This window comes from Lepisma saccharinum, chromosome 3 (assembly GCF_977018435.1).
Source record: "Lepisma saccharinum chromosome 3, izLepSacc3.1, whole genome shotgun sequence".
Taxonomy (NCBI): domain Eukaryota; kingdom Metazoa; phylum Arthropoda; class Insecta; order Zygentoma; family Lepismatidae; genus Lepisma; species Lepisma saccharinum.
In genome coordinates this window covers 129932539-129959274 of record NC_139231.1, presented here as the reverse complement: position 1 = coordinate 129959274, position 26736 = coordinate 129932539, and the positions used below count along the sequence as shown (strand labels likewise).

Genomic DNA, 26736 nt, shown 5'->3' with positions numbered 1-26736 from the left:
TCTCAGAGGGGGCAAATGCCTCTTCTGGCCCTCGTCTGCGAGCACCCTTGCCTCCTTTGGATTACGGCGTTCCGAAGGCGGCAGCCCCGCCACTGGCCCCCGCCCCCACTAACCTTCAAGCATGCCACTTGTTTCGTGAATGCGTAAATATTTTGCTATTTTATTAATGTTGGGTTATGTCCTTATATAACAACTTCCTTCCTCCTGAAAATTGAAGATAGACCAAAAATGCACGAAAAAAAAAGAACAAAGAAATTACTAGTTCATGCTTTTCATTTGTCTTAATTTCACCAACAGTCGCTAGAGAGCACTTTAATCGGAAGCCATATTGATTTTTTGAAATATGAGGGCGAAGGTGTGGTTGTGTTTAAAATTTAGATGATAGATCTTTAAAAATTAAAGCCTTTTTATTAGCTTCACATGTGATAACCAATGTTATAGCCTACGGCGTGTCAGTTGCGTGCATCAAATGGACAGTGGTGGTGAGTATCCGCTTGTTTTAGTCAAGATGCCGATCCAAAGTTTTGACAGTACTCTATTAGTTGTGTTTACAAAATATGTATCATATTTTTTATAGAAACGTTACACACTTGTGTTAAAGACAGTAATTTACTCCACGTTACTTGACATATTGCATTCTGTGGTTGGCATTAAATCTAACCCATTATGTGAATTGTATTAATATAGTACCTATGAACGGTAGATCGTAAACAGCTGCCACCATTTCAAAACTTTAGTGACTACTTGTCAAACACTTACATTTACAATGCGTGTACAAATGAATAGAAAGGAGATTACCAATTCCTATAGAAATGAAAGCGCAATACCTTATTCTAACTTTTGTCATAAAGAGAAAGGTAAGAGTCTAGTTTACGTCCTTTTCCTAAGGAATACGTGTCATATATCGTTGGAGAGGTTATTTTATAAGGAATTGAACAAAGTAAATCCCAAGGCGAGGAAAAGTTTCGTGGAGGCGAAAATCGAGAAAAACCGATGTTGTCCAGATGTGCTAATGGAACCTAACCTAACAGACCTAATCTAACCTCGTAGGCATACCTCGTTCCCGTAAATGGTTAGTGACTGAAAGTGTAAAAAGAAAAACTTACTTACTCTACGGATGCCAGAGCGCCGGCTGTCTGCTAGCACGGTTTTGTAAACGGGCAAGAAGGAGTGCGCAAGAAAGACATAAACGGGTAAGAAGGAGTGGGCAAGAAGGACGTAAACTAGACTCTAGTCAAGAGAAATAAATGTGTGTCTTTGTAACTTCTCTTTTTAAAAAATCATTATCACGCAGGGTATAATCTCCAGTTGTAAATAACCCTTGAAAGGTTGCGCGTAGAAATGTAATGAAAAAACGTAATCTTATATACACCCACCCACACATATATACGTATATACATATAAACATTCTAGAAAGTCAAAAATGAAACTAAGTGATGAGCTGAGTACACATTTTATAGTTGAAGTATTTCATGTTTAAGCCGCGCGTCAAGCTAACTTTGCAGCAGGTTTTATGTATCAATCCGTGCTAGAACTGAGTTCAGAATTTTCCGAGCCAGGCTTGCCTCAATCGCCGAGCTGTTTACATCGCAGTATTGTCAACCGCACAACACATCAAGCATGTCAAGCGGAATGCATTTTTTTGCATCTTTTTGTCTCCTGAACTATACACTTTTTAAAGTACTTTCTGCACATAGCTTATGTAATATATGTGTCATTACTTAATATAAATCGCAAAATATCTTCAAAACATGAGGGCATGTGTACATATTTTGAGCGCACACACAAAGAAAAAAAAACAGTACTTGTTTACTATCCTTCGGACACATTTATTATTTTTTACAGAAGAAACTACTTACTGTAATAAGTTCCTGTAGCATTGTCGAACATCGGGAAGGTGTTTTGTGTGATGTGGGAATGTTTCATAGCTGAAGTTCATGTTGTTCGTTGAAAATTAATTCTCCGACGGAGAATAGCGTTTGGCACGTACACCATCACGCGTCGTGATTGTGTTTTGTTCATGTTCATTGGGTATCCAGTGTTTCGAACTGTCTGTGTTTGCAACGAGAGTTAGAAGGATGACGTGTCCTGGATGCGTGGTAAAGTTTGTACCGGGTGTGGAGGATCCAGTGGATTTTAATTGCGAACCATTGGCACTAGCCCCACGAACCATTGGCGCGTGGTTAGCTTAGTTCGGTTAGGTTAGGAAACATAGTTAAAATTTGGTGTCATGTTAGTATCAGGATCTAGAAATTGGAAATAATTGCGAACCATTGGCACGTGGTTAGGTTAGGCAAACAGGGTTAAAATTTGGTGTCGTGGTAGTATCAGGAATATATATATTTGGTTGTGAAACAAAAAAATTCGCGAAAATCGACAGTTTCCATTCCGAAAACTAACACCTAATTTTCGCTTATTTTGCAATTTCTAGATGTTTACCACTTATTCCAGGACGGATAACTCCAAAAACGATTCATGGATAGCGCCACGAAAGATTACAATTTTCTTCGTAAAAATAATAATAATAATATAGATCTGATGAACTTTGTTCACGTGCATTTCTTGGGTTCCGAAGGTTGAAACACTGCACAACAATTGAAAATCGAGAAAAGACAAGGCCGACGCGTCATTATGTAGAAAGGTGTACGTGCCATATTGTGTGTGAGGCAAACGGAAAGGCTAGGAGAAAGAAGTACTGGTAATGTGAAAAATTGCTCCTACTTTCATCAAAACAACATCAATACACCTTCAGGAATGTTCCGCGAAGTAGATACGTAAGTACGAATGTCAAAAATTTGACAAAAGACAAGCACGACGCGCGATTATGTAGGAAGGTGTACTCGCCATATTGTGTCTCAGGCAAGCGAAAAGGCCTACCAGAAAGACGTACTGGTAATGTGAAAAATTGCAATTAATTTCATCAAAACAACGTTGATACACCTTCAGGAATGTTCCACGAAGCAGATACGTAAGTACGAATGTCAAAAATTGACGAAACAAAAAAATTAGAGGTGTCCGAAGGATAGTAAATTTTTACCGCTAGATCTACACTAAGAGACTGTTGTAATTAATAATAACAATAACACAAAATAAAAAGTTTGAAAAACACAGGGTTAATCAAAATGGTGTTCCCAATTTCAGAATTTTTTGAATTAAAATTTTTTGCAATATAGTTAGTACTGATGAAAAGGAAATCTCAAGTTTTTTTTTTGGCAAAATTGCAAGTTACGTCATTCATAGCAAACCTACAAGGTTACAAACTCTTATAATTTTTTTTATGATAAAGAGGCTAATATCATTACTGTTGAAGTAATTAATATAAGAATTAATGATATATGGGTCATTCCACAGAATTTCATCACAAAGTGGTTGCTCGACCATTTTTGATTTTCTTCATATTTGGTATGTTGAACCCCTTAGTAAAGAGAAGTCAAAAACAGCTTTTAATTTTTTTTTATCTATTGTGGTTTTTAAGTTACAGGGTGTCGAAAATGGCAAAATTGCGCAATTTCACGAAAAATCAGCTTTTGCAAAATATTTAATATCTTCATAACGAATGAAGATATTTTAAAAATTCCAAGTTTATTGGAATCTGCATACCTTGCAGTACTAAAAAAGTTACATAGTTAAGTTTTGTAATAAAAAGCAACCTATGATCAGTGTATCGGAAATATCAGAACAAATTGTGTAAAATCGCTGAGTTTTTTTTTTTTTATTATTATGAAAGGGGGACAGATAACATGTTAATTTTATTTTTATGTTGTAGTAGTATGTTAGTTAATTTACCCTAAAAATAAGCAAGTTGTTAACTGCTCCCCTTTCTGAGATACAAGAGCTTAAATATCGGAAAATTAGCAAAAACCAGCTTTTTGACCCCCTGTAACTCAAAAGGGGGAGCAGGTAGGATTACCAAATTTTGAAGATGCTTCATATGAGTGAGCATGTTAAAAATCTCAAAATTTGGTGTTGTTACATTTCAACGTCAATTCGTTACATTGCTAGAGAAATAAAACTCAAAAAAATTTGTTAAAGTACAAATATTTTTATTTTTTATTTTGCTCTGACACAAAGACAACATATAATACAGATTTAATTAATATTTTAGGTGTTTTTTTAATCAGCCAGTTCAATAAGCGCTCATACTTTACAACTTGGGGACTTATCTCAATTTAATAAAATAACCATTTTGTTAAACAAAAAAAGAAAATGTATAATAGTGTTTTTTTTATTGATGAGTAGGTAGGCTTAGTTGTGCAAATGTACAAAATTGTGATAAGCCATAACTAATGGTAAAAACAATGTATATTTCCTCATTAACAAAGTAGGGGGCTATTATTTCATGGTCTTGCATTTAAGCAACTCTCAATTGCTTCACTCAACTCTGGTTGGATGTTATGTACTCTTCCTGTAGGTGCTGCTACCTCTAATGGTGATAAATCCTTCAAAATGTTTTTTGATTTTACCCACACATAGTCATCCTTGAATAAACTTGTACTTGGACCACAAGGATGAAAAATGTGTACATGGAAGTCCTGTTCATGTTCACATATATCTTTGACGACTCCCAGCCACCACTTTCCATCATAAATACGCATGGCTGCCTATTTTAACAGACTCAAATAATACATTGCAACCACAGTCTTCCTCAATAGAAATTCTCATATCTTCGAAGTTTGCAGAAAATTATGTCTGACGGACTCTGATAGTGGTCTTATTAACAGGGACAAAACTGTGGAAACCTCGAGTATGCTTTATTGTAATAGATGAATGAAATCTTTCAGCTAGGAATTCAGCTGTTTCTTCAACCTTTTCTTTAGTAACATATGAATATTTTACCCCTGGTATATTATCTCTGCAGAAAGTAAACATTTCTTTTGGTGTTGCAGAAGCTTGCGTTTGTGATATTCGGCATCATTTTCCTTTTTAAAATACAGAACAAATGGATGAACTGTAGCCTGAGCATTTACCCAATGGTAAGATTGAATCTCATCCTTAAGGATGAAGGTGAAGTTCTCAGCGAAATCTCCCTGTACTATGCATTCATGTGGTTTAAGATTACTTTTTCTGTCTTTTATGTACTGTGACTGCCTCTTAGCAATATAATGATGCATTCTAAGTTTCATAATCTTGTTTATCCGACATAGACAGTAGCTCACAACGTTCAGTTGTGGTCCACTGTTTGTAGTTAACAGGTGAATCAAGCAGTTCATTGTCAACATCTATGGCTTCATGCAGGTACTGGTGAACAACTCAGTCCCTGGACAATTAGGACAACCACGAAGCATACAGTCTTCAATCTCTATACTGCATTATCTTGTTATTGCTGCTGTTAATGTGAGTCAATGTGTGATATTATTTCTTAAAAATCCATCCTCTAAGGTGTGAACATTATTTTTAGAATTTTTCCTGTTTCTTATACCAGGAGGCATATGACGAATTGACGTTGAAATGTAATAAAGGAAAATGCCTGTATCTCCATAAGTAGTTTGAATAACAACACCAAATTTTGAGATTTTTAACATGCTCACTCATATGAAGTAACCAAAATTTGGTAATCCTACCTGCTCCCCCTTTTGAGTTACAGGGCGGTCAAAAAGCTGGTTTTTGCTAATTTTCCGATATTTAAGCTCTTGTATCTCAGAAAGGGGAGCAGTTAACAACTTGCTTATTTTTAGGGTAAATTAACTAACATACTACTACAACATAAAAATAAAATTAACATGTTATCTGTCCCCCTTTCATAATAATAAAAACCAAAACTCAGCGATTTTACACAATTTGTTCTGATATTTCCGGTACACTGATCATAGGTTGCTTTTTGTTACAAAACTTAACCATGTAACTTTTTTAGTACTGCAAGATATGCAGATTCCAATAAACTTTGAATTTTTTAAAGACCTTCATTCGTTATGAAGATATTAAATATTTTGCAAAAGCTGATTTTTCGTGAAATTGCGCAATTTTGCGATTTTCGACACCCTGAAACTTAAAAACCATAACAGGTAAAAAAAAATTGAAACCTGTTTTTGACTTCTCTTTTCCAAGGGGTTCAACATACCAAATATGAAGAAAATCAAAAATGGTCGAGCAACAATTTTTATTTTTTTGTGATGAAATTCTGTGGAATGACCCATATTACATTAATAATTTATTTATTTATGTCCGAGTGTATTTCTGTGATAACACCATCACTTGCAAAGATGGTGATTGGCCTGGACCTACACATCACAGAAATTGACTGTGATATGCTACAAGGGGTTTGGGAGGAATGTGACCATTGTGTGTGCAGTATTGTGTGGTGAGCACACATTGAACTTTACTAATGTTTATAATTTTGCAAGTTTCTACGAATGCTGTAAATTTGTAATTTTGCTAAAAGAGTCTCGTCTATTTTTCCTTTTCATCTGTGCTAATTGGGTTTACCTGTAATGAATGAAATTTGAATAAAAAATTGAAATTAACAAGTTTTACTAACCCTGTATTGTAAATTGTATTGGAGTGTGAAGGATACAAAGGATAAACAAACTGAATACACGGGTCAATTCAGCTGATGGGGCATTCAAAGAGAAGTGGACCGACTCCATATGAAGAACAAAATGAATTAATCTTTAAATATTATTGTTTTTAATTGATTTAAGGTTTAGGTGTTTTTAAATGCATATAATTTGGACATTTCACCAACAAAAATTACTAGCATCTGCAGCTTATGTGCTTCAGAGACAAATTAAGTCAAACACATTCGTTAATGCTTTTGATGCATTCAGCCCATGTCATCACACTCAAATGTTTTGATTTGTTAGCAGACACCGCAAAGTACTTAATAATTCTATGAAATCAGTTCATTATGAATATTTTAACCCAATCTCACATCTAGAACCTTAAATGTTGTGTGAAATGTCACACTCACAATGCTGGCATGATCCTGATGTTTTTCAGTGTCTGATTAAGGACTCATTAAATTAAGCACTGAAATGAATGAGCATGAATTTAATTCATGGAGCGTGCCTTTTATTAATCCAATAGGAATGTATGGGAAATATGCTGCTACAAATAGGTATGTGACTGTTAACATGATTGCAACAGGAACTATTTGAAGTAAGTTATTGCATTTTAACAGTTTCCACTTACGTTTTGTTTCAGTACACACCACTGATGCCTTGTGAATTTCTATTCTTTCACAATAATGATGTGACAGTTTCTGGTATCAATTCCCAGTTCTTGCCATGTGATCAATGAGTCCAGGTTTGATCCCCAGTGCATGCTTGTTAACAGGTCGACTTTTGATCTTTCCACCAAAATTCCCAGGTTCGAGACCCAGCTCAGGCAGTCATCTAATCATCACTAATCCTATTCACATTCATTAGCCAGAGGCAGAACAGCGATGCTGAATAACAACAATACATTCATACAAAGTCAGGTGGCACCACATCACATAGCAAAATGGCATACTGTTAGAAATATTGCAATATGATATCACTCAGTACGATGAAATTGACTCGCATCAAGCTCATTACCATACAGCTAGCCAACGTTTGCTAAAACTAGACTGCAGTTTTGAAAGTTTATGCCAGTTGACATATTTTGTCAATATATCTAGATCTGTAGTTTGGGATTGACAAGCAGGTAAAGATGTAATAAGCAGATATTGTTGCATGTTTTTGTTAACCTTTACTCTGCCGATGGGGTCGTCGGAAAGTAACCCCAGTTCCGCCGAGGCCTATGGTGCAAATTTTAAATGTGTACACCTATTTGACAAAAAATGTTATAACTCGTAGGCTATCTGACCAATCTACTTCGGGAAACTTTTTTGTTTTGCAGCTAAAAATAATGCTAAAGTTTGCATCCCCTTCCCAAAATAGCAGGGGAAGAGGGGGCAATCCCTCTTATTGGCTTTGGTGTTTTGATTTCTGCACGGTTGCATGCCCTGATGTTTTAGCTGCAAAATAAAAATTACTCGAAGTAGATTGGTCAAATAGTCTACCAGTTATAACATTTTTGTCAAATAAGTGTACGAATTTAAAATTCGCGCCAACTTCCATGTGTGACGTGTCAAAGCTTCATTTAACCCACTGTAAGTATTTCCGACCGAACAGAAAGGTATCAAGATTATAAAAAAACAGGAATTTTGTAATCAGCTGCATGGTCGAAATATCGACCAAAATATTAGCACTTTCATTCTAGTGCGCATGTTGAAAATGATAACTAAAGGGAAAATTTCATTCCACAAAGCTGTTAAAAATGAACATTGTGTCTGCAGTTATGGTTCTTTGGTCATGTAGGCCTACTAACAGCAAGAGATGTGCAAACTAAAGTACGTAAGAAAATACTGGCATTAGTTAAACAATAATAATAATCATAAGAAAATAAGGTGACATAACTTTTCAACCCAGCGCATGTCCTTTTTTTTTGTTACTGATTTTCGGATAGGTGTACGGCCTTTCATTATCCTGCAGGAAAAACACTCAGTTGACAACATATCAGTTACTTATATTGGAACCTAACTGATGGAGCCTTTGCAAAACTGTAGGTGATCATGGATACATGGATAAAAGTTTTAACCATTCCAATACAAGGATTTTTATTCTGATATTCGCCTTTCCTCCAGCATTGTTAACAGGTTTGAAATCTTCATTTATAGTCGAACATAGTGACCCTGGGTTCATTGTCACCTCTCTTGAATAACAACCAATGCTGTCAGAAAGTTATCATGGACATATATCCTTGGAAATGCTATTTGATGTAAAGATACAAACAGCTGTCATTTACAGAAACAAATTTCAGCTTTGGCATGAGCATCCTACATACATACATACAACTTTTAAACATAGGTGATATAAGGTGCTGTACTATATTTTCACATTCAATTTAATCACCATAGCAAAGGCAGCACTATGGGAAAAAGTTCTTGCTCAGATCTTTTGTAGGTTTTAAACTGTAATGTTGTTGGCAAATGGTAGGCATCTGCGGATGTATGTGTTGTACATAAAGATAGGTGAGCCTATTATTTCATTATTCATTTTAGTTTAATTATAGTTCATACTTTTGAGCTTCCTTAATTGCATTTCCCTCCCCCCTCTTCCTTGAAACAAATACTAATTTTTTAAAGTATGAAATGCATTTTCTTGATGGGAAACTATTTTTGTATTATATTTCTTTACTTCTTTTATGATTATTATTTATCATTTTTCTGTCTTTTTTTTTTGTTTAGATTACATCTATCTACAAAGTATGAGGGAAGAAGTCCTTCACATGGAGGTCATCATATTAAAGACTTTTTAAATATTATTAAATTGTTTCTTTGTATTTCTATGACATTATTTCTGTATTTTGATTTCAAAGCTAAGCAATAAATTAATTTTTAATAGTTATACTAATTGCTTTTATGTTTTGTCCAAAACACTACTTATCATACTTTAAATTTTTAGTTATTTAATTTCTTTTAGCAAATTTATTGAATATACACAAAAGTGGTTAAAACCCTCTTCTTATAGGTTTATATTGCTTGCGCTACATAACTTCTTTGTATTGAACTATTTCTATGATCACACAAGCACCAATTGGGGAATATTTTGGGTAAATAGCTGGTTCATTTTAGCTTCGATTTGAATGTGACTAATGAAAGCAAATTGAATTAGATTTTCTAGTGTGCACTTTATGTTTAAATGCAACTGTGTATTGCCATGAATTGGCCGTGGTGTTGCAGTTATCATAACATTGTGAAATGTCAACAAATTCTGTGTAACATATTTTTGTTTACAACTCATAGCTAGCAACTAGCCATACAGCAAATTGATGTAAAATAACTGGAACACAGGAGTTTTACAAAAGAAGTAGTCAGCTTCATTGTTTTGTAAGTTAAAAACTATTTAAATTGATTCTCAGTAATCACGGCTTTGAAGGGAAACTGTTGAAATTTGTTACGACACTTTACAGACGTGTGAACCCGGAATCTCTGAGACTTATCTTCCAGCAATTATTGTTTTGTTACATACCTCTCCTTATAAGAAGTGGCAGGGTGTTAGATTTATAATTTTCCATCACACTATTTGTGGAGTTCCATAAAAGTGGAAGAAAAGTACACTCTTTTACAGGAGAAGTGATAAATTAACCTGCATGTGCTCAGTAATTTTCAGTCACTCACTTGTGAAAAATGTGTTTACATCCCCATGTGTACATCGTGATCCAGCAGGCAGTCACACATGCACACTGAAACCATCTTTCTCTTTCTGCTGCAATTGTTTACATCAACAAAGGACAATGTTTCATTTTGTTTTGGTCATTTAGACTTTGCAGTACCTGCTGTTGGTGGTAAATAATTTTCAGGCACTCATTTAAAAACTCCCAAATAGTCCGCTGTGAGATTTGTAACACCAGGTTTCTTTGGACATCAGATGCAAGCAGTCTCCCACCCAGAAACATTTACCTTTACAGCAACATCCCATTATTTGAACTTCCTTCTGAAAAATGTAAATTGCTTGTATAAGTTGCTGGTTATTTCCAAAAGTCCATTGCATAGGACTAAAAATTCACTTTGTTCATTTTTAATGCACAATAAAGGTCTTGTCTGTTTGTTGGCACCTTTCCCATGCCTTGTTACCATGGGTAATAGGAGTAACAATATCCAGAGTTTCTTTATTAATTAATTTATGAATTAATATGTTACACAGTTTTGGTATTACAAAATTTTGGCTATTTCTTTTGCAACAATCCTGTGTGTGTTCTAAACATGATGTCCAGCTCAGCACTTTAATGGAGAATGCTGTGGCTGAAGTTATGATGCTGAATAAAAAATATCAACATTAATGTGCAACAGCAAAAAAATCAGATTAAACCAGGACTCTTATCGGTTGTTGAGTTTGTACAACAATGGCGTGGCATACCAGAGACCCAGGTTCAAGTCCTGGTCGAGCCCTCATTTTTTGCTGATGCCATCCTTGCAAAAACATTGGGATATTGATTTAATGGTATCTTTCAGACATTTTATGATGTTTTTCAACTGGGAGTTCTAGATGGTATTGCTGTTATACAGTTAGATGATCTAATGTGTTCAAAACTTCAGATTCTTCGGCCTGTGAATTATTACACTTTTTGAATGGGATATTTTCATAAATGATGATTCATCTGCCATAAAGATTCCCCCCCCCCCCCAATAATATCCAAAGAATGTTTTACAAGGTACTAAGAATGTACGTAATGCAAAATAGATATAAAAAATATGCACAGCAGTGAAGTACCTATTTTGTTACCTGCTTGAAAATAATGCTTATTTGTTCTTGATTTTACATTTTTCTATTGGAAATACTGACACTATTTTGATAAGTTTGTTTTGAGTCTATGAGTGTATGTACATGAGGTTAATCGAGATTGGACCTTAGTTTACAAGAGTATCCAAACCAAGTACTCGGTGGCGTTGCGTGACTTTTTCAAAAGTGTTACCGGCTATCAGTATGACAATTATGCCTGCTAGGTGTTATCGCCCCCTCCCCCCCGGTAAAGAAAACATGTCTTCGAGCTAGATATTTGTTCATTTCGTTCTTGTTTTGCAATCAGCACAGTGATTTAGCCACAAACACTTGTAGAAAGAACTACCACTCATGACAGTTACCACGAAAATCCAATGAATAGTGGTAGATCCTTGTCAATTTTTCATCTGTCTCTGTTTCTTTGCAATGAGGTGCGAAGGGGAAGAAGAAGATCCACACTTTTCTTGGGTCAGTTTGGCATTTGTGTGGTGAGCACTGAACAGACGACAGAACTCTGCTCCTTTGTGGAAGGGAAGCTCCAAGCTGTGCGTACTACTGTTGCCAACTTAGTATTTTGGAGCAAGGTTTGTCCAAATCACGAATCACACCAAGGAACTATATTTTCGTCTATTACGTAACTGGTCTCAGTTGTAGTTCAATCCTGCCTTGGCTCTGCAGTCTACCTCTAGTTGCTTCACAGAAATGGTATTCCTATTTTTGGCGGGATTTAGCTCTGTTCTGCCAATCCAATGTGACAGCACTGGCTGATCCGGTAGGTCTGAACTGCAGGGTATGGCCTCTTAACAGGTATATGAATAACCCCATAGCACACTATGCCCCAAAGTCCTTCCCTGCTCTTTCCTTGCATTGGCTCCCTATTCTCCCTTGTTGCATCGTCAGGGTAGCGGGACAGCCTCCCTCTTCGCTTCTGTCGGCTGCAGAAAAAATGTCCTAGGCCTATTTAAAAATGTTGTCATTTTATTAAAACATTTTTTTTAATTCTTTACATTTTGCTGTTACCTCCGGTAACACCGGCTTCTGCTCCTTAGGAATTGAACTGAGAACCGCATGTGCCATGGCAGAGTGCAATACACAGTGGATAACTTTTCCTTTACACCTGTAATGTACTATAACTGGATCAACAATTTCATAATCGGAGGCTCTATGATAGCTACCATGTACGATGTGTATATGTGTGGTAAACTCTGATAATGTGAAGAGGAAGCAAAATTTGTGAATTGTGTGTTCATATTTAATCTTCAAATGATTAATAATTTGCTACTGTTATTAGTTATAATTTCCTAAGTATTATACTTCCTTCTGAAAATGATACAAATTCCACCAAGGTACATAGGAAATTCTAGAGGCCACTAGTTATAGTTATCGTACACTGAAAATTATAATCCATTGTATTAACCGATAGAGCAGATCAAAGAACAAAATTCAGTGAGGTGGTTATGCCCTATGTGAATTTAAAGGGCTATAAGATTTTCTAACAAATTCAGTCAACATATAATAAAATATTATAAAGAGCATTCAAATATACAGGGACCGGCAGAGGAGTTAGACGGTTTTGAAATGTGAATAACATGCCTAATTTTTAAAGGTACAAAAATGTATTACTACAGAAATACAGGTTATTGTATGCCAATTGCCATGGCAATTCTTTATGGCTTAAAAATGATGTCCTTCAAGTGACTTCCATTTACGTGTACACACATTCGAAGCCTCTCCCAGAAGTTGCGGATGGCACGTTGCAACATTTCACCATCTATGTTTGCAATTCATCCAAGCTTCAGGTCGCCTAATATGCTAGGTTTATTCACATGCATTTTGGATTTGAGGAATCCCCACAGAAAAAATCACAGATTGTAAGGTCTGGTGACCGAGGAGGCCAGGGTGTCACCAAACCGGGAAATGACATGTCCTGGAAAAAGTTGACAAACAACAGCCATAGAGGATCTAGATGTGTGAGCCGCTGCTCCATCTTGTTGGAACCATATGTCTTGCTGATTTATCCTACGCCTACGCCTACGCCGTAGCCGATGAAGTTCTGGTAAAACAAAAGTATTCATCATTGAGATATAGCGTTTGGAGTTCACCATCACACAATCCCCATCTTCATCTTCGAAGAAATATGGGCCGATGACACCAAATGCAGCTACACCACACCATACCGTCACATGTGAACTGTGAAGCGGCCGTTCATGAAGCTCCTTCAGGTTTTCGTTTGACCAATATCTAGTAAAGTTTTGCTTGTTTACAGATCCATTTAAATGGAAATGTGCCTCGTCACTCATAAGAATAATCGTTTCCTCAGACATTTGGAGCATCCGTTCAGCAAATCTTTTACGATTGACAAAGTCATCATCGTGCAGCTCCTGCACAAGCATAATCTTGTAAGGGTGAAATTTTAGATCCAGGTGTAACATTCGTCGTACAGAGCCAGCATGTTGGCTGGCAGACCGTCTTGGGCTCCTAACGATAGCTTCCCTTACTTGTCCTATGTTTTCTGGTGTCCATGGCGTGCCACATGAAAATGACATCGAAAAAGATGCTGCGTTTTCAATACAGATTCTCAAGTCTTGAAGAATCCCTCCACAACAAACGCTCGATGTTGCACATTCCAGGGCTCCATGCTTACTGGGCTGACAAACAGTTAAGCAGGCCACCAACTTCTCACTGGATCGCCGATTGTTGATTTGAATTTATTTCAATTGTTCAAATGAACTAAGTGCTGACTCAAGATCTTACGTAGGTCATTTAAAACGAAAGGAAAAAGGCCTTTGAATGTGTATAGAAGTAAATGAAGGCATCATTTTTTTTTACACGAACTGTCATGGTAAATAAAAATGGCATACAATTACCTGTACTTCTGTAGTAATACATTTCTGTACCTTTGAAAATTATGTGTGTTATTCACATTTCAAAACCGTATAACTCCTCTGCTGGACACTGTATAAGAGAATGCAGGAAATAGATTGAAAGTACATGCTATGTCATGCTAACACATGTTCCAGAGTGTGATTCGTGCTAGTTCGATCCTGCCCACATGCATCAGTCGTAATTGGAGCTTTCTAGCATTACATGTGTGACATTCACACACAAAATATAAAGTTCTATACATGTGATTAGATTAAAATATTCATAATGAACTGATTTCATAGAGTTATGAAGTATCAATTTGAAAGTATGAAAAACATTAACATAAATGTGTTAGGAGTGTGAAACTTTAATAAGAATGTAGCAAAGTTCGACTTGATTTGTCTGTGAAGCATGTAGGCTACAGATGCTAATTTTTATTGCTGAAATATGCAAATTATATGCACTCACAAACATTTAAACCTTAAATCAATTAAAACAACAGTAATTCCCAAGTTGATTTATTTTATTATTGACATAGAGTTGGGCCACTTTCCGTGAAATGTCCCAATTCAGATGTGATGTTGCACTTCACATAATCATCATTTTTTTCTTTTTTTTTGTTATGGAACATGTTTGTTTTCCACACAGCCTTGCGTATCTCAAAATTATTTCATCCAACTAATGTCGACAAGCCAGAACATGTCTTCTGACAGAGCATGTATCTTTCCATCAATTGTTTCCTGTTTTCCTTGTCATCAACAAGAATCTCCTTCAATTTTCAAAGCCTCTCATTTTTGTTTTTGACACTTTAGTCTTATTTAAGATAATTAGTGCCACTATTTCACTTTGTATGCCATTTTGTTTTAGCTGATGTGCTAGTTAATGTTTAATCTCCCCATTTGCAAATACTATTTACCAAGAAATGAAGCTCCCTACATTGATGCATAGAGAAAAATTATCTGGAAGTATCAATTTTTTTAATTTTTTTTTTTACCTTATTCTGTTTAATTACATTCCACTTCATGAAAATTTAAGGTCAGTACCAGAATATAAACCATTAGAATGTGTGTTGAACAGTAATACAGAATATATAAGATCATAGTGCAACTAAACTTGACAAGTTTTATCAGCTGACTTTTGACAATCATTATTCCTTACATGACAGTCTGAATTTTCCTTGGACTAAGCATACACTTAATTTACCATGTTGGTAAATACAAGTACAATTATGTGAAATGTAAAGAGTGGCCTTTTCAGAAGGCACTCAAGTGTCAACGTCACTTCCACATAGTACACCCTGGACTTCACTGTTGCAAAATAATGAGGCTTGGCATCTGGACTTGTGTCCTGTCCAAGGGTGTTTGTCCTTTCATCAATTTCTTCTTAACATAATTCATCCTCATCAGTGCATGGCAGGAAAACGACAACCAAATCAATCAAAGTGCAATTAAATGAGAAATTTGCATTTTCTTCAGAAAAGTTGTGAGAATATATAAATATACGAATGATGCTCTCTTGCCATTTAAAAAAGGATTTGATCTGAATTTTTGGTTCATCTTGGTTTAAGATTTTGAAATATTCAGAAGCTTGTTAAAAATTAATAATGCACTTGTATGTCTCACGGCAGACATCAAGCCTTTTTTCCAACTCGTGCCTCATAGGCTGCAGGATATTCACAGCTAGAGAAAAAGGGACAGAGTCTCACGTATTTGACGTTGCGACTTCGCATTCCCACTGCCAGCAAGTCCATCCCGGTGGATGTACTGCAGCTTATGGGTGAGTGAGATAATCACCTTGATGGCTGCTACGGGGTTTGAATGAATGAATTAAAATTTTGGGGTGCGTCGACACATGTGGACATTTTGCACCCTTCAATGTATACGGAGGGAAAAAACCCTTGAAAGAGGTTGTAAAGGGACTTGCGCAGAACAAACAACACATAAAAAAAGGTAATGATACTCTGAAAAGTTCCTCACAGGCAGTGGAGGAGACCCGCTCTTACTAAAAAGCTAAAAACGTTATTTAAAACACTGTCGTTTATCTCCCAACAGGGGTGTTAACAGTTGGGAAGGCTAGAAGTCTGTATGAGGAAAGTAAAATCATAACATCCAATAAGAATATGCCGAACACGTAAAATGAGATTACAGACACGGGAGCAAATGACTATGGGTGAGACGTCTGTGTCCAATCCGCAGTCGGGTTAGACAGACTTCTTCTCGACGGGAGGAACGGAAGTAGGAAAGCTATGCACAAATAACGCGAAGCTTGTTCCTCTTTCTCTCTCTTCCTGCCAAGTGTCAAGAAGGAGAGCTTGTGTGAGATAAGCAAGAAATGTTTCAGTTACTTTCTCTGGAGACGCCGATTTCACAGGTATACAACCACCGACAACGACGCCACGCTTGTTTACGATAATCATGGAGAGACAGAGACAACCACAGCCGGCGTCCGCAGAAGGGCGGTCAGCGTAGCTCGCAACGAAGTCCCAAATTCGAATCCTGAGTAACAGATTGGTGTATCATTCTATTTGTCCCGTCATTATTCATCCTCATCATCGCGATTAACTAGAGGTTGGAAAGCGACAAAATAACCAAGATGGGCGTACGACCATTGAAAATGACACCGCGTCTGTTAATCACGGAGGTTATCTGTGGGCACCCTGTATCCTCAAGGAGGGTCCAGGGTGTCCGGCGGACCTCCTCGAAAGACTTAATAAGTCTAAAATTAAATAAGCAAAATACTTGTTTACTGTTGTATAATATGAAGTTTATTTATTTGCTCAGAACTTATATGAAATTGAGGATTAGATTGTGAGTACACTGATTTGCGTTGACAGTGCCTGCGAAAATTTATGCCTATTAATACGCATGAAAATAATAATGATCAGGGACTTTACTTTTCGTCAACTGAACTTAACAACTTCTTTTGTTATTCAATAAACAATCCATTTTATACTGCTGGACAATGAAAACCGGACACTTTAATATTTGACATCTGAATTGCAATAACAGCTCGCAGGTATATTACAGAATGTTCGGCAGATCATGTAGTACCATATGCACCATTCATAGGCTCGGACTTTGTTTATGCATTCGTACTTAATTCAGTTTCTGCAACATTTAGTTAGCCCTTGTACCAGAGCTTTTATCGACCCATTGCGTTATCACAAAAAATGCAAGTGTCCGGTTTTTTTTGTCCAGCAGTATAGAAAAAAATAATTTGTGTGGTAGGACAGCTGTTTTTATACAATTTTTTGATGATCTTAAACTAGATATAAGTTAGATACTGAATAAATGTGGTTTTATTATTATACCATCTTCTTATCTGTTCATAATATCGTCGAAACAGCACAGTGCACTACGACGCCAGGCGCCCCGAGTTCGAATCCCCGCCCGGTCATGGGTGTTCTTTGTGAGTGTCCCTTCAATTTCACGGAGCCGCAGTGGTTTAGTCGGTAGGTGAAGTAAGGTCGGAATTTTTCTTCTCTGCGGCTCACCCAGCCTCAAATGAATGTATACCCGCGGGCAACCCTGTGGAATAAAGGCTTCCGGAGCGTGGTGCTGATCACAGCACATCCAAATATAGCCGATATCGAGAATGTGTGGGGCCCTACCCCCGCATCCCCTATAATAAATGTGCCTTCATGGCACACTGCTATATCCACGGGGAACTTTACCTTACCCTTCAATTTTATCATATCTTCGCGGTGGCAAAAAAGCAAAGTAAAATAAATCAATCAATAATATCAAAAATAATAATAATTATTACTCTTATTAACCTATTCATTATAAACATTATAATCACATGAGACACTTTGTTCCGATCCCACCAGAAATATATAACTAAATTCTTGTCTGTGTATGTGTGTGTATCTATTTGCGAAATACGAAAAGGAACTCGAGCATACTTGCACGAAACGCATGCGAGTGGATGGGGGCGTTTCTCCATATCCGTGTACCTGAGCATTGTAAGGTGGAACGCAGGAACTTCGTGTGCCATGCGAAACGTGCATGCCTTTAGTAATGGCAGCAGACACAGCAATCATCAAGTAGGCTGGACACGCAGAGTTGCGCTACCATGTTTGGTTGTGTGTTGTTTGACCTAGAAACAATGAAACTGCCTGGTACAGTTGATAAGGGCTTCATGCCGAGTTAAGTGCCGCGTGTGTAGCATATTCCCCTCATCGTCCTGGCATTTGCTGGAATTCTTGAGCATTATGGGAAGGTGTGACGTTTCAGTAGTCGTCAGCTGTGCGCGAGAGTAACGAAACCAGTCCAGTCTCCTCGAGGGGATTGTAAAAAAAATGGTGCGATTTTTTAAAGTCGTGGGATCTTACAGTACAGAACAGGTGAGTTGTGTTTCGCTTTTTCTTTCGTCGCGACTCTGTGTAGGTATTCAAAGGTGTGCTCGCAAATAGCTTGTTGTGGCTGTGGCGAATAATTTATAGCTTTCTGCCGATAGCACTTCGGAAGGCCATACCAATCAAGTGAGTGACTTGCTGCAACCACATGCTTGCAACAGCAAAAGTTGTTCTGATGTTTTGACGTGGATTGACTGCAGTGCTGGTAGGTGCTACATTATAAACTTTTAAAGAAGTATTAGAGGTTTGCAACTTATAACTTGTGTATGTGTGGAAGAGGCGTATTGTGTTATTAAGTGCAGTATACTAATAGAAATATGAACGTAAACCGATGATTCAGAAGAGAACTCTGTACTTCGAATCCCAACCCATTAGACCAATTTCGATTGTACGTACATTTGAAAGGCTCTCCTACAGTGTTTGTTGATCGCATCTAATTAAAGGACTCTCTTCGATTCTCGGTGGGGAACATTTCAATTGTTTGGGTCTCCAGTTGAAATTGTAGGTCCAATATCGATTATTTTGCGTTCAAATGACGCAAACCAAGGAGTACATTTGTGCTTTATTTGTGCCAGTTCATGTATATATCGCTTGAATACTGTCCTCTAATCCATGAATTAGCTCAGGTCCGATTTCGTGACTGTGTGTTCATTATTGTTCTTTGCTCAAATTGATAGGTAAGAGTCTAGTTTACGTCCTTTTCATAAGGAATACGTGTCATACGAGTATATCGTTGGAAAGGTTATTGTATAAGGAATTCAACAAACTAAATCCCAAGGCGAGGAAAAATTTCCTGGAGGAGAAAATCGAGAAAAACCGATGTTGTCCGGATATGCGTGATTGATTGAACTTACTGAGAACATTTTTCGATGATGAAGCACATATTTAGGGGTGAAATGAGTGCTAATGGAACCTAACCTAACCTCGTAGGCATACCTCGTTCGCGTGAATGGTTAGTGACAAAGTGAAAAGAAAAACTAACGTACTACGAGATGCCGGAGCGACGGCTGTCTGCTAGCACGGTTTTGTAAATGGGTAAGAAGGAATGCGCAAAAAGGACGTAAACGGCCAAGGAGGACGTAAACTAGACTCTAGCCATTTAATATTCAAGCATTATTACAACAATTGTGATTCATCATGGAGTGTTCATATTCAAAATAAAAATAACCGACAAAACTAATATTAGAGGCCACTGTTGCCTTACAATGAAGGGGGCCTCCCCCATGGCGCAGTGGTAGCGCCTTTGTCTTGTAATCAAGGGGTCCCGGGTTCGATACCCGGTAGAGGCACAAGTGGTTCGGATCCCACTTTAACCTGTAGGTCCAGTCCCGATTAGCCTTACTGTGCATAAAGTGGACTTTAAACAGCAACTCAAACCAAACCTTACAATGAAGGGGTCCCGGGTTCGATTCCTGCTGGAGGCACAATGGTTCGGATTCCTCTTTAAACTGTAGGTCCAGCCCCGATAGTCTATCGGAGCATAAAGCGGACTTCATTTTTGTGAGTGTTTGTGTATTCACTAGAACAGAAGACCATTTTTTGTCAATTTGTGTAGGAAAGCGGTGTCAGAGTTGGAAATTTCTTAGTTCTCTGTGGCGTGTGCTTAGCTTCCTCATAATAACTAATTCAACCGACAGATTAGGATAATATGATAAACTGCAAAGCTGATTCTACAGTTTATATCATTTGTGAATTTACGGGGTTCACACTGCAACTTCGTCGAATGGCGTTGTGTAATCTCAGTAGAGGTGCACTGAGATCGTTGGAAGAATATGGCCGTGCTAAGAGGAGCTAATTGAAGAAATAACAAATGTGAAAATAGCTCCATGTCTGCCTAGTAAACTAATCCTCGAAAAATAAATTGCATTTATACTTGTCTAAAATCCTAAATATTTTGCCCTACCATCATAATCACCGTTCCAGAATATTTTAAGGGAGAGGCAAGTCGGATATTTTTTTCCAAAACTGTGCTGAATTGGAAACAGGCGTTTCTACTTGTACTAGGAACCTAAACTTATCACCCCCCTTCAATAATTAATTCTACGGATTTTCATTGAAATTAAATTACAAGTATAAAGTAATTTTCGCATGACGTTTATTTAACACATGGCGTTATTGTTCCCCTTCCGGACGCTCATAACCACCATCGTTATTAAGAGTGGGAAGACTAAAAATTAAAATGTGGTGTATTTGAGGGGTTGATGTAAGTCTGTTACCTCCACCCCCAATTGTTGGCTCGCATCAAAAATGATTGTACTGCGGTTATACTCACCAGATCTTGGTGAACCAGCCCTTTTTCCAATATCCAGCTAACCAATTTCGCTGTGCGTGTCGAACCAGTGGCGTATATAAGGGGTCTGCTGTGGGACTTGAGCCCATACCCTGACCCTCTGTACCCCCTCGAGAAAGTGAAGTATTTTGCATGGTTTATTAAGATTATATGTGAACGTTTTCAGCTCTAGGAAATGTTATTGTGAAGTAAAGTACGTATGTTACCTAAGCGTGATACCTTACCGTGAAGCAGAACAGCCCGAAATCTTCGTGCAAGTGAATATAGCACCCAGCACGACATTCCAAAACAGCAGCAATAATTTTACGTCGTTAGGTTAGTTTTGTTAGGTTTTGGGACTGCTAGTTATTTTGGACGTGTTCTTTATGTATTCGAGTGTGCATGCAAACAGTTACTAATAAAAAGCGGCGAAAGTACTCCGAAATGGCAGTTTTTTACTTACGCGGACATACTTTGGGATCAAATATCTGTTATTTCTATCTTGTTATTTGTGTTTTCCGGCTGCTGAAAACATTTTTATATTACGTAAAACATCGAAATCTGTCGATTAAAAAAAATCAACATAATTCTTGAGGGAGTACAGTGGGTCAACGGCCCCCTTAAACCCCCGGAAATGTGCTGGAACAATAACTATGAAACTGTGATTGTGTCCCCCCCCAAAAAAAAATAAGGGTGGGAGAAACTTTGGCCTCTTCCGAAGTAAAACTGCAAATTCAGCGTTTTGTCGTTCCATCTTCTCTGGCAAAGTTGAATGCGAATTGACGCTTTGTTTAGAAATTAGGCAACGCCCTTCGTAGCCCAAGCGGAGTGGATGTAAACTCAGCAAAAAAAACATATTTCGTGTTAGCCTTTCACTTTTCGTGACGTTGACTCACCGCTGCTCATTCCTGCCGGGAAGAGTAACCACAGAATAGCGGACCGTTTGCTGAAGAATAAGGACAGTGTGAATGGCCAGGAGAAAAAGAGAAAATATTCGGGTTTGTGAAACCTAATCTTTTGTTAGCTACTTACTATTTTTGCATTCAGAAACGTGCGTTTTGTTTACTGTTCGCATATAAATTAGCGCAAACTGTTAGGTGCAAACTTTTGACCATTTGGTGTGGAAAAGTTGCAAGAATAACTCAATTTAATAACACATTTTTAGGTGCAAGGCTGGGATTTTGATGCACTTGCATTTTTTAAATTTATTTATTCGGAATGCTGAACTAGGTGTTCATGGGTTTCATAACAAAAGGACCCAAACAATGCATATTTGATATTTCTTTGGTCGATTGTACAGGATATTGCATTTTTAGGGGGTTTCATGGCAGCCTGGCGACTGTGATCTCTTGCTGTAATATTGCCGTTTTTTAAGTTTGCATGTACGAAATGGTTCGCAATTATTTTGCAATTTCTAGACGTTTCCGACAATTTTTAACTTCATATTCGTGATTAGTAGGCCTCAATTAGTAAGTATGTCAAATATCAAGAAAATCGGAGAGGGGTCAGGTCATCTTAAGTCATACCATATTTTGTGATTACGTAATATCTATTTTAATATTCTGAAGCAAATTTCTCTGTAAATTGATGCATATAATTGGAAAATAATATTTACACCAATATTTATCAATATTTTGAACAAATTTTAATTACAATTCTCAAGTATTGGTATCGGTGGGAATCGGTAAGAGTATCGGCATTGGTATCTAATCAAAGTGGTATCGGCTCAGCCCTACTAATTATCATACATACATACAGGGTGGGCGAAAAGTCCCTTTACATGTTGATAGCATAGTACAGTTAGACATGTAGATAAACATTGTTATGAATACAAAACAGTATATATTTTTTAAATTTCAACATTTATTTTGAATAAACAATGTCTGGTTAACATTAACACTTATCGTGAATAACATATTAATATTGTTACAAAGGTTCAAGGTTCATTGATCAACAACGTCAGTGTGCACTCCTCCATGTTCGATGCAAATGTTGATGCGTCGCCATGTTCTTGTGAGCATCCGCTGCAGCATATCAGGGGTAGAGTACAACACACATATCGTTGCCGTTGCGTAGATACCAATTTTCGTTTCGTCTCCCTCTCTCTTAGCATCACGTGTTTACCCTGCTCGCTAACCTTCGCTATTGTTGCCATATTGTCATTCCATTCCTGGACACACTCGCGCAAACATCATTGAAAACAATTGAATATCGCTCCAGCTCGCGGTTCACACCGTTCGGCAGGGACGGTAATGTGGCAATATAGCACGGCGTAGTGGTTGCTTCTTTTATGCAGTGCATGTTCGTTGGCTAGCTAGTAACTAGTGTTGCCAACTGTAATAATGAGGCACTATTTCTGTCACGGAAGGGGAAAGGCAGGTAAAGTGACGGTGAGTTTTGTTGTATTGGAAGCACCATATTTTTATTTTATGCTAAGTATTTGACCGGTTTGACGTTGTGTGCGAGTGCTTCTGAACTGTAGACAATTTACGGAACCCATAGCTGTGTTCAATGTTATCTACTGGTTATAATGAGGGCTAGGATTTATAGGTAAATACATACTTTTAGTTTGACGAAATATCGCTGAAATTTTGTGATATCTTTGCGAATAGTAATGTTTGTAGTGATTTAAGGTACATTTTATTGTCAATATTTTTCCATATTTCTAACTTTAATAAATATATACTTTTACATATTTAAGGAAAATATACTTAATTTTACATATTTCAACAGATTTAATTCACAAATTAATCATATTTCATAATATTGGAATTGTTCAAAATAAATAAATTATGTGGCTCCAACAACATTTCAACTCTTGGCTCCGGCACGTGTTCTTGTAGAAATGGCATAGAGGAGGCTGTCATTTTTGCTGCTTAATGCGATGCATATTGTTTTCTGTGTTAAAGTTGCCATACTTCGATGGGTGACCAAGTTCATAGCAGGCCCGGCGGAATGGGAGGGCGAACCGTGCCACCCCGCCCCCCCTCCCCCGAGCGGCAAATTTTCAGGGCGGCGAAATTTGAAGAGAAGAAAAAAATAAGCCTATTGAAAACTATGGTCAAGCGAGATATTCTTTTGCGCTTAATAGTATTGAAATAGCATAAGAAGTCTCATTATTTATTTTATCTCCGGCCCTGGTTCATAGCAAAATAAAAAGCCGCGCAGTATATGTTGTTATTGTTTTGGAAGCCGGCATAGTTTGTAAATGTACAACAAAGGCAACCGACTGTCGCCGATCACAGAGAGAAAATAATAATACTGCTTGAAGCGGAGTGTTCGGGTCCAATTGTCGCGGTTTAACACGTTGGCATGTTATTATCTGCCGTTGCAGTTCCGTACCAGTGTATAAGGGTTTTGGGAGTAAACAGTTAGAACGCCACCAGTGCAATAATGCAATGGAAAAAAAAATTGAAGTCACTCAAATAAGGAATCCTATGAAGAAGTCTTGTTTGCAGCATTTTTGGTAATTTTACGTATGTGTTAGTTCATATTTTGCGAATTTTTAGTCCATATGTACGTAGCTACATACAAAGCCACTTGTTAGTACATATTAATCCTAGTCCTGGTATAATGCATGACGTTTAAAACTCAACGTTAGATAGACCTGAATTCTCTAATTTTATTGTTGTACGTAACAGCTATGTATCGGCAGCGATTTTTCTATCTGCTCCATTAGCAACACTGCTTCTTGAGTTGTGTAGCGCATCGCACGGCAGAAATATCTGTGCTGGACTAATTTTTCAAATGCCATGCGAACTCCGTCTTTCAGTTGATCGTCGTTCACGTATCGTCGTTTACGAACGTCTTCTTTTATTATGCCCCATAGTTAGGGGCATGCATATTTCGTTTTTGACAAAAAAACGAAATTTGAAGAAACACATTATAGTGTTAATTTTTCATGTTTTTGAAAGGTGTGAGATGCATTTTGTGACCATGTTTTGTCACGAAATAATGCGAAATGAACTGCAAAAAGCGAAATTAACTCTTAAACACGATATTTAGGGTTTATTCACCGACGCGGCACCTTCTGAGGTCTGAATTATCCTGAGAGTTATGCAATTCCCGGAAAATTGATTAATTCTGCTGTTAATATTGGAGAAACAAAAATTGACTCCTTTACACCGAAATAAACTTAATACTCTGATAACTACATAAATGGGCTATTAGAAGTGAAATGTTAATTCTGTGGAATAAGTGTAGTTTTTAAATCAAATTTAGGATTATATTCACAATTTTAAAACCAAAATGTATTTTTATATACCACTTTTGATCCAATTTTTCACCACTATAACACCGATATTTTATTTTATTTACCGCTTTTGAACCCGAAATTGACTCAGTTTTTATACCGAAATTTTGCTTTTTTATTTACCAAAAATATGTGCCTCTACCCATAGTGCATTGTCCGGTGTGGTGTGGTGAGGTCTGGGCTTCGTGGAGGCCGTGGCAACGGTGCTGGAAGGTCTCGTGATCCACGTCCAATCCAGCGGTTTGGAAACAGTTCATTTAGCCGTTTGCGGACATTCGCAGCAAAATGTGGTGCAGCGCCGTCTTGTTGAAGTGTAACGATGTCAGCTATTCCTCTTGCCGTTAATTCTGGAAGCAACCACGTGTTAATCATGTGAAGATAGCTGTGCTGGTTCACAGGACCATCAATGAACTATGGGCCAAGCAGATGGTCTGCCGTTATCCCTGCCCAAATCAAATGTTTATCTACATGTCTAACTGTACTATGCTATTAACATGTAAAGGGACTTCTCGCCATCCTGTATATCCCCGGAAGGGCGTATTTAGGGAGTCCGGACCCTCCCGAATGACAACCAAATACTAATATTAAATAATAAAAATATACTTCTTACATTTGTTGTATAATAATTACTTTCGCCGAATTTATTAGAAGGCAAGGATTATATGCCTTTGAATGACAGTACCAAAGTCCACTTTATGCACAGTAAGGCTAATCGGGACTGGACCTACAGTTTAAAGTGGGATCCAAACCACTATTTGCCTCCACCTGGAATCGAACCCGGGACTCCTTAATTACTAGGCTACGACGCTACCACTGCGTTTTGGAGAGGCCCTCGGTACCAAATATGATTTTTACACACTACTTATGATAATATGAATAAAATATTAATCAGGAACTTTACTTTCCGTCAACTGGATCTAACTTCCTTCTTTTGTTCGTATTCAATAAATATTCATTTCTTTATCCTTGCCAGGGTAGTTTTTACACAAATTTGGCGATCTTAAGTACACTTAAGCTAGATAGTGAATACGTGCTGTTATCTATTTTTATACCGTCTTTTTACCTATTCATGTAATAATAATAAATATAGAAATCTTAACCCATAGCGTAACATCGACTGCTGGACTCGCTCCCATCTGCCGAGGTGGAAGATCATCCAAACAGTTACAGGGTCTTGTACGATTCCGTGACCGGGTTCCGCTACTCATTCGTAGCTTCCTAATTTCTTCACGATAGTGGGTGGCCACCGGTCCCATACACAGGCCTAAATCCCAGGAGAAAAGTTAAGCGTCTCCTAGGACACTCGAACCTGCTCGCGTCCCGTGGCCGGAGCCAAAGCATGACGCACGGCCACGGTGCGGGACAATGAATAAAATATTGATTTACATATTTTGAGATTAAAATATTAATAAATAAAATATTGATTTACATATTTTGAGATTAAAATATTAATAAATAAAATATTATTTGTATTAATATTTCAATTTAATGTAAATATGTTGATTATGAATATTATTTGACACTTGTTTCGCCCCCCCCCGAAATATATAGATACGTGCCTAATCCACCCCCACCCCTCAGTTCCCAAAGAAATTGACCTGTTGGACTTTTTCGGGGACTCGATTGCTTCGAATTCATTCCCGAAATGATGTCTCATAACTACATAAAGAACAGCTGAGAACGAGAGTGAAGGTTACACATTTGAAGAATCCATAATGTAGCAGTTGTCCATTAAGTTAACAGCCTGCTC

At 37.4% G+C, this 26736-nt stretch overlaps 1 protein-coding gene across 8 annotated transcripts in view; it reads left to right on the top strand.

Annotated features, from left to right (window-relative positions):
• Positions 1-319: 319 nt before the first annotated feature.
• The window catches only part of RhoGAP71E (Rho GTPase activating protein at 71E), a 188275-nt gene continuing 161858 nt past the window's right edge, over positions 320-26736 (top strand). For 2 of the 8 annotated variants that reach the window (XM_083119392.1, XM_083119391.1), the window contains exon 1: positions 18094-18453. In XM_083119392.1, coding sequence (XP_082975518.1) covers positions 18409-18453 — 45 coding nt within the window. In that variant the 5' untranslated portion in view covers positions 18094-18408. Of the gene's footprint in view, positions 483-18091; positions 18454-18593; positions 18671-26736 lie in introns of those variants that run through there. The other 6 variants (XM_083119385.1, XM_083119388.1, XM_083119382.1 and 3 more) reach the window with 6 other exon arrangements.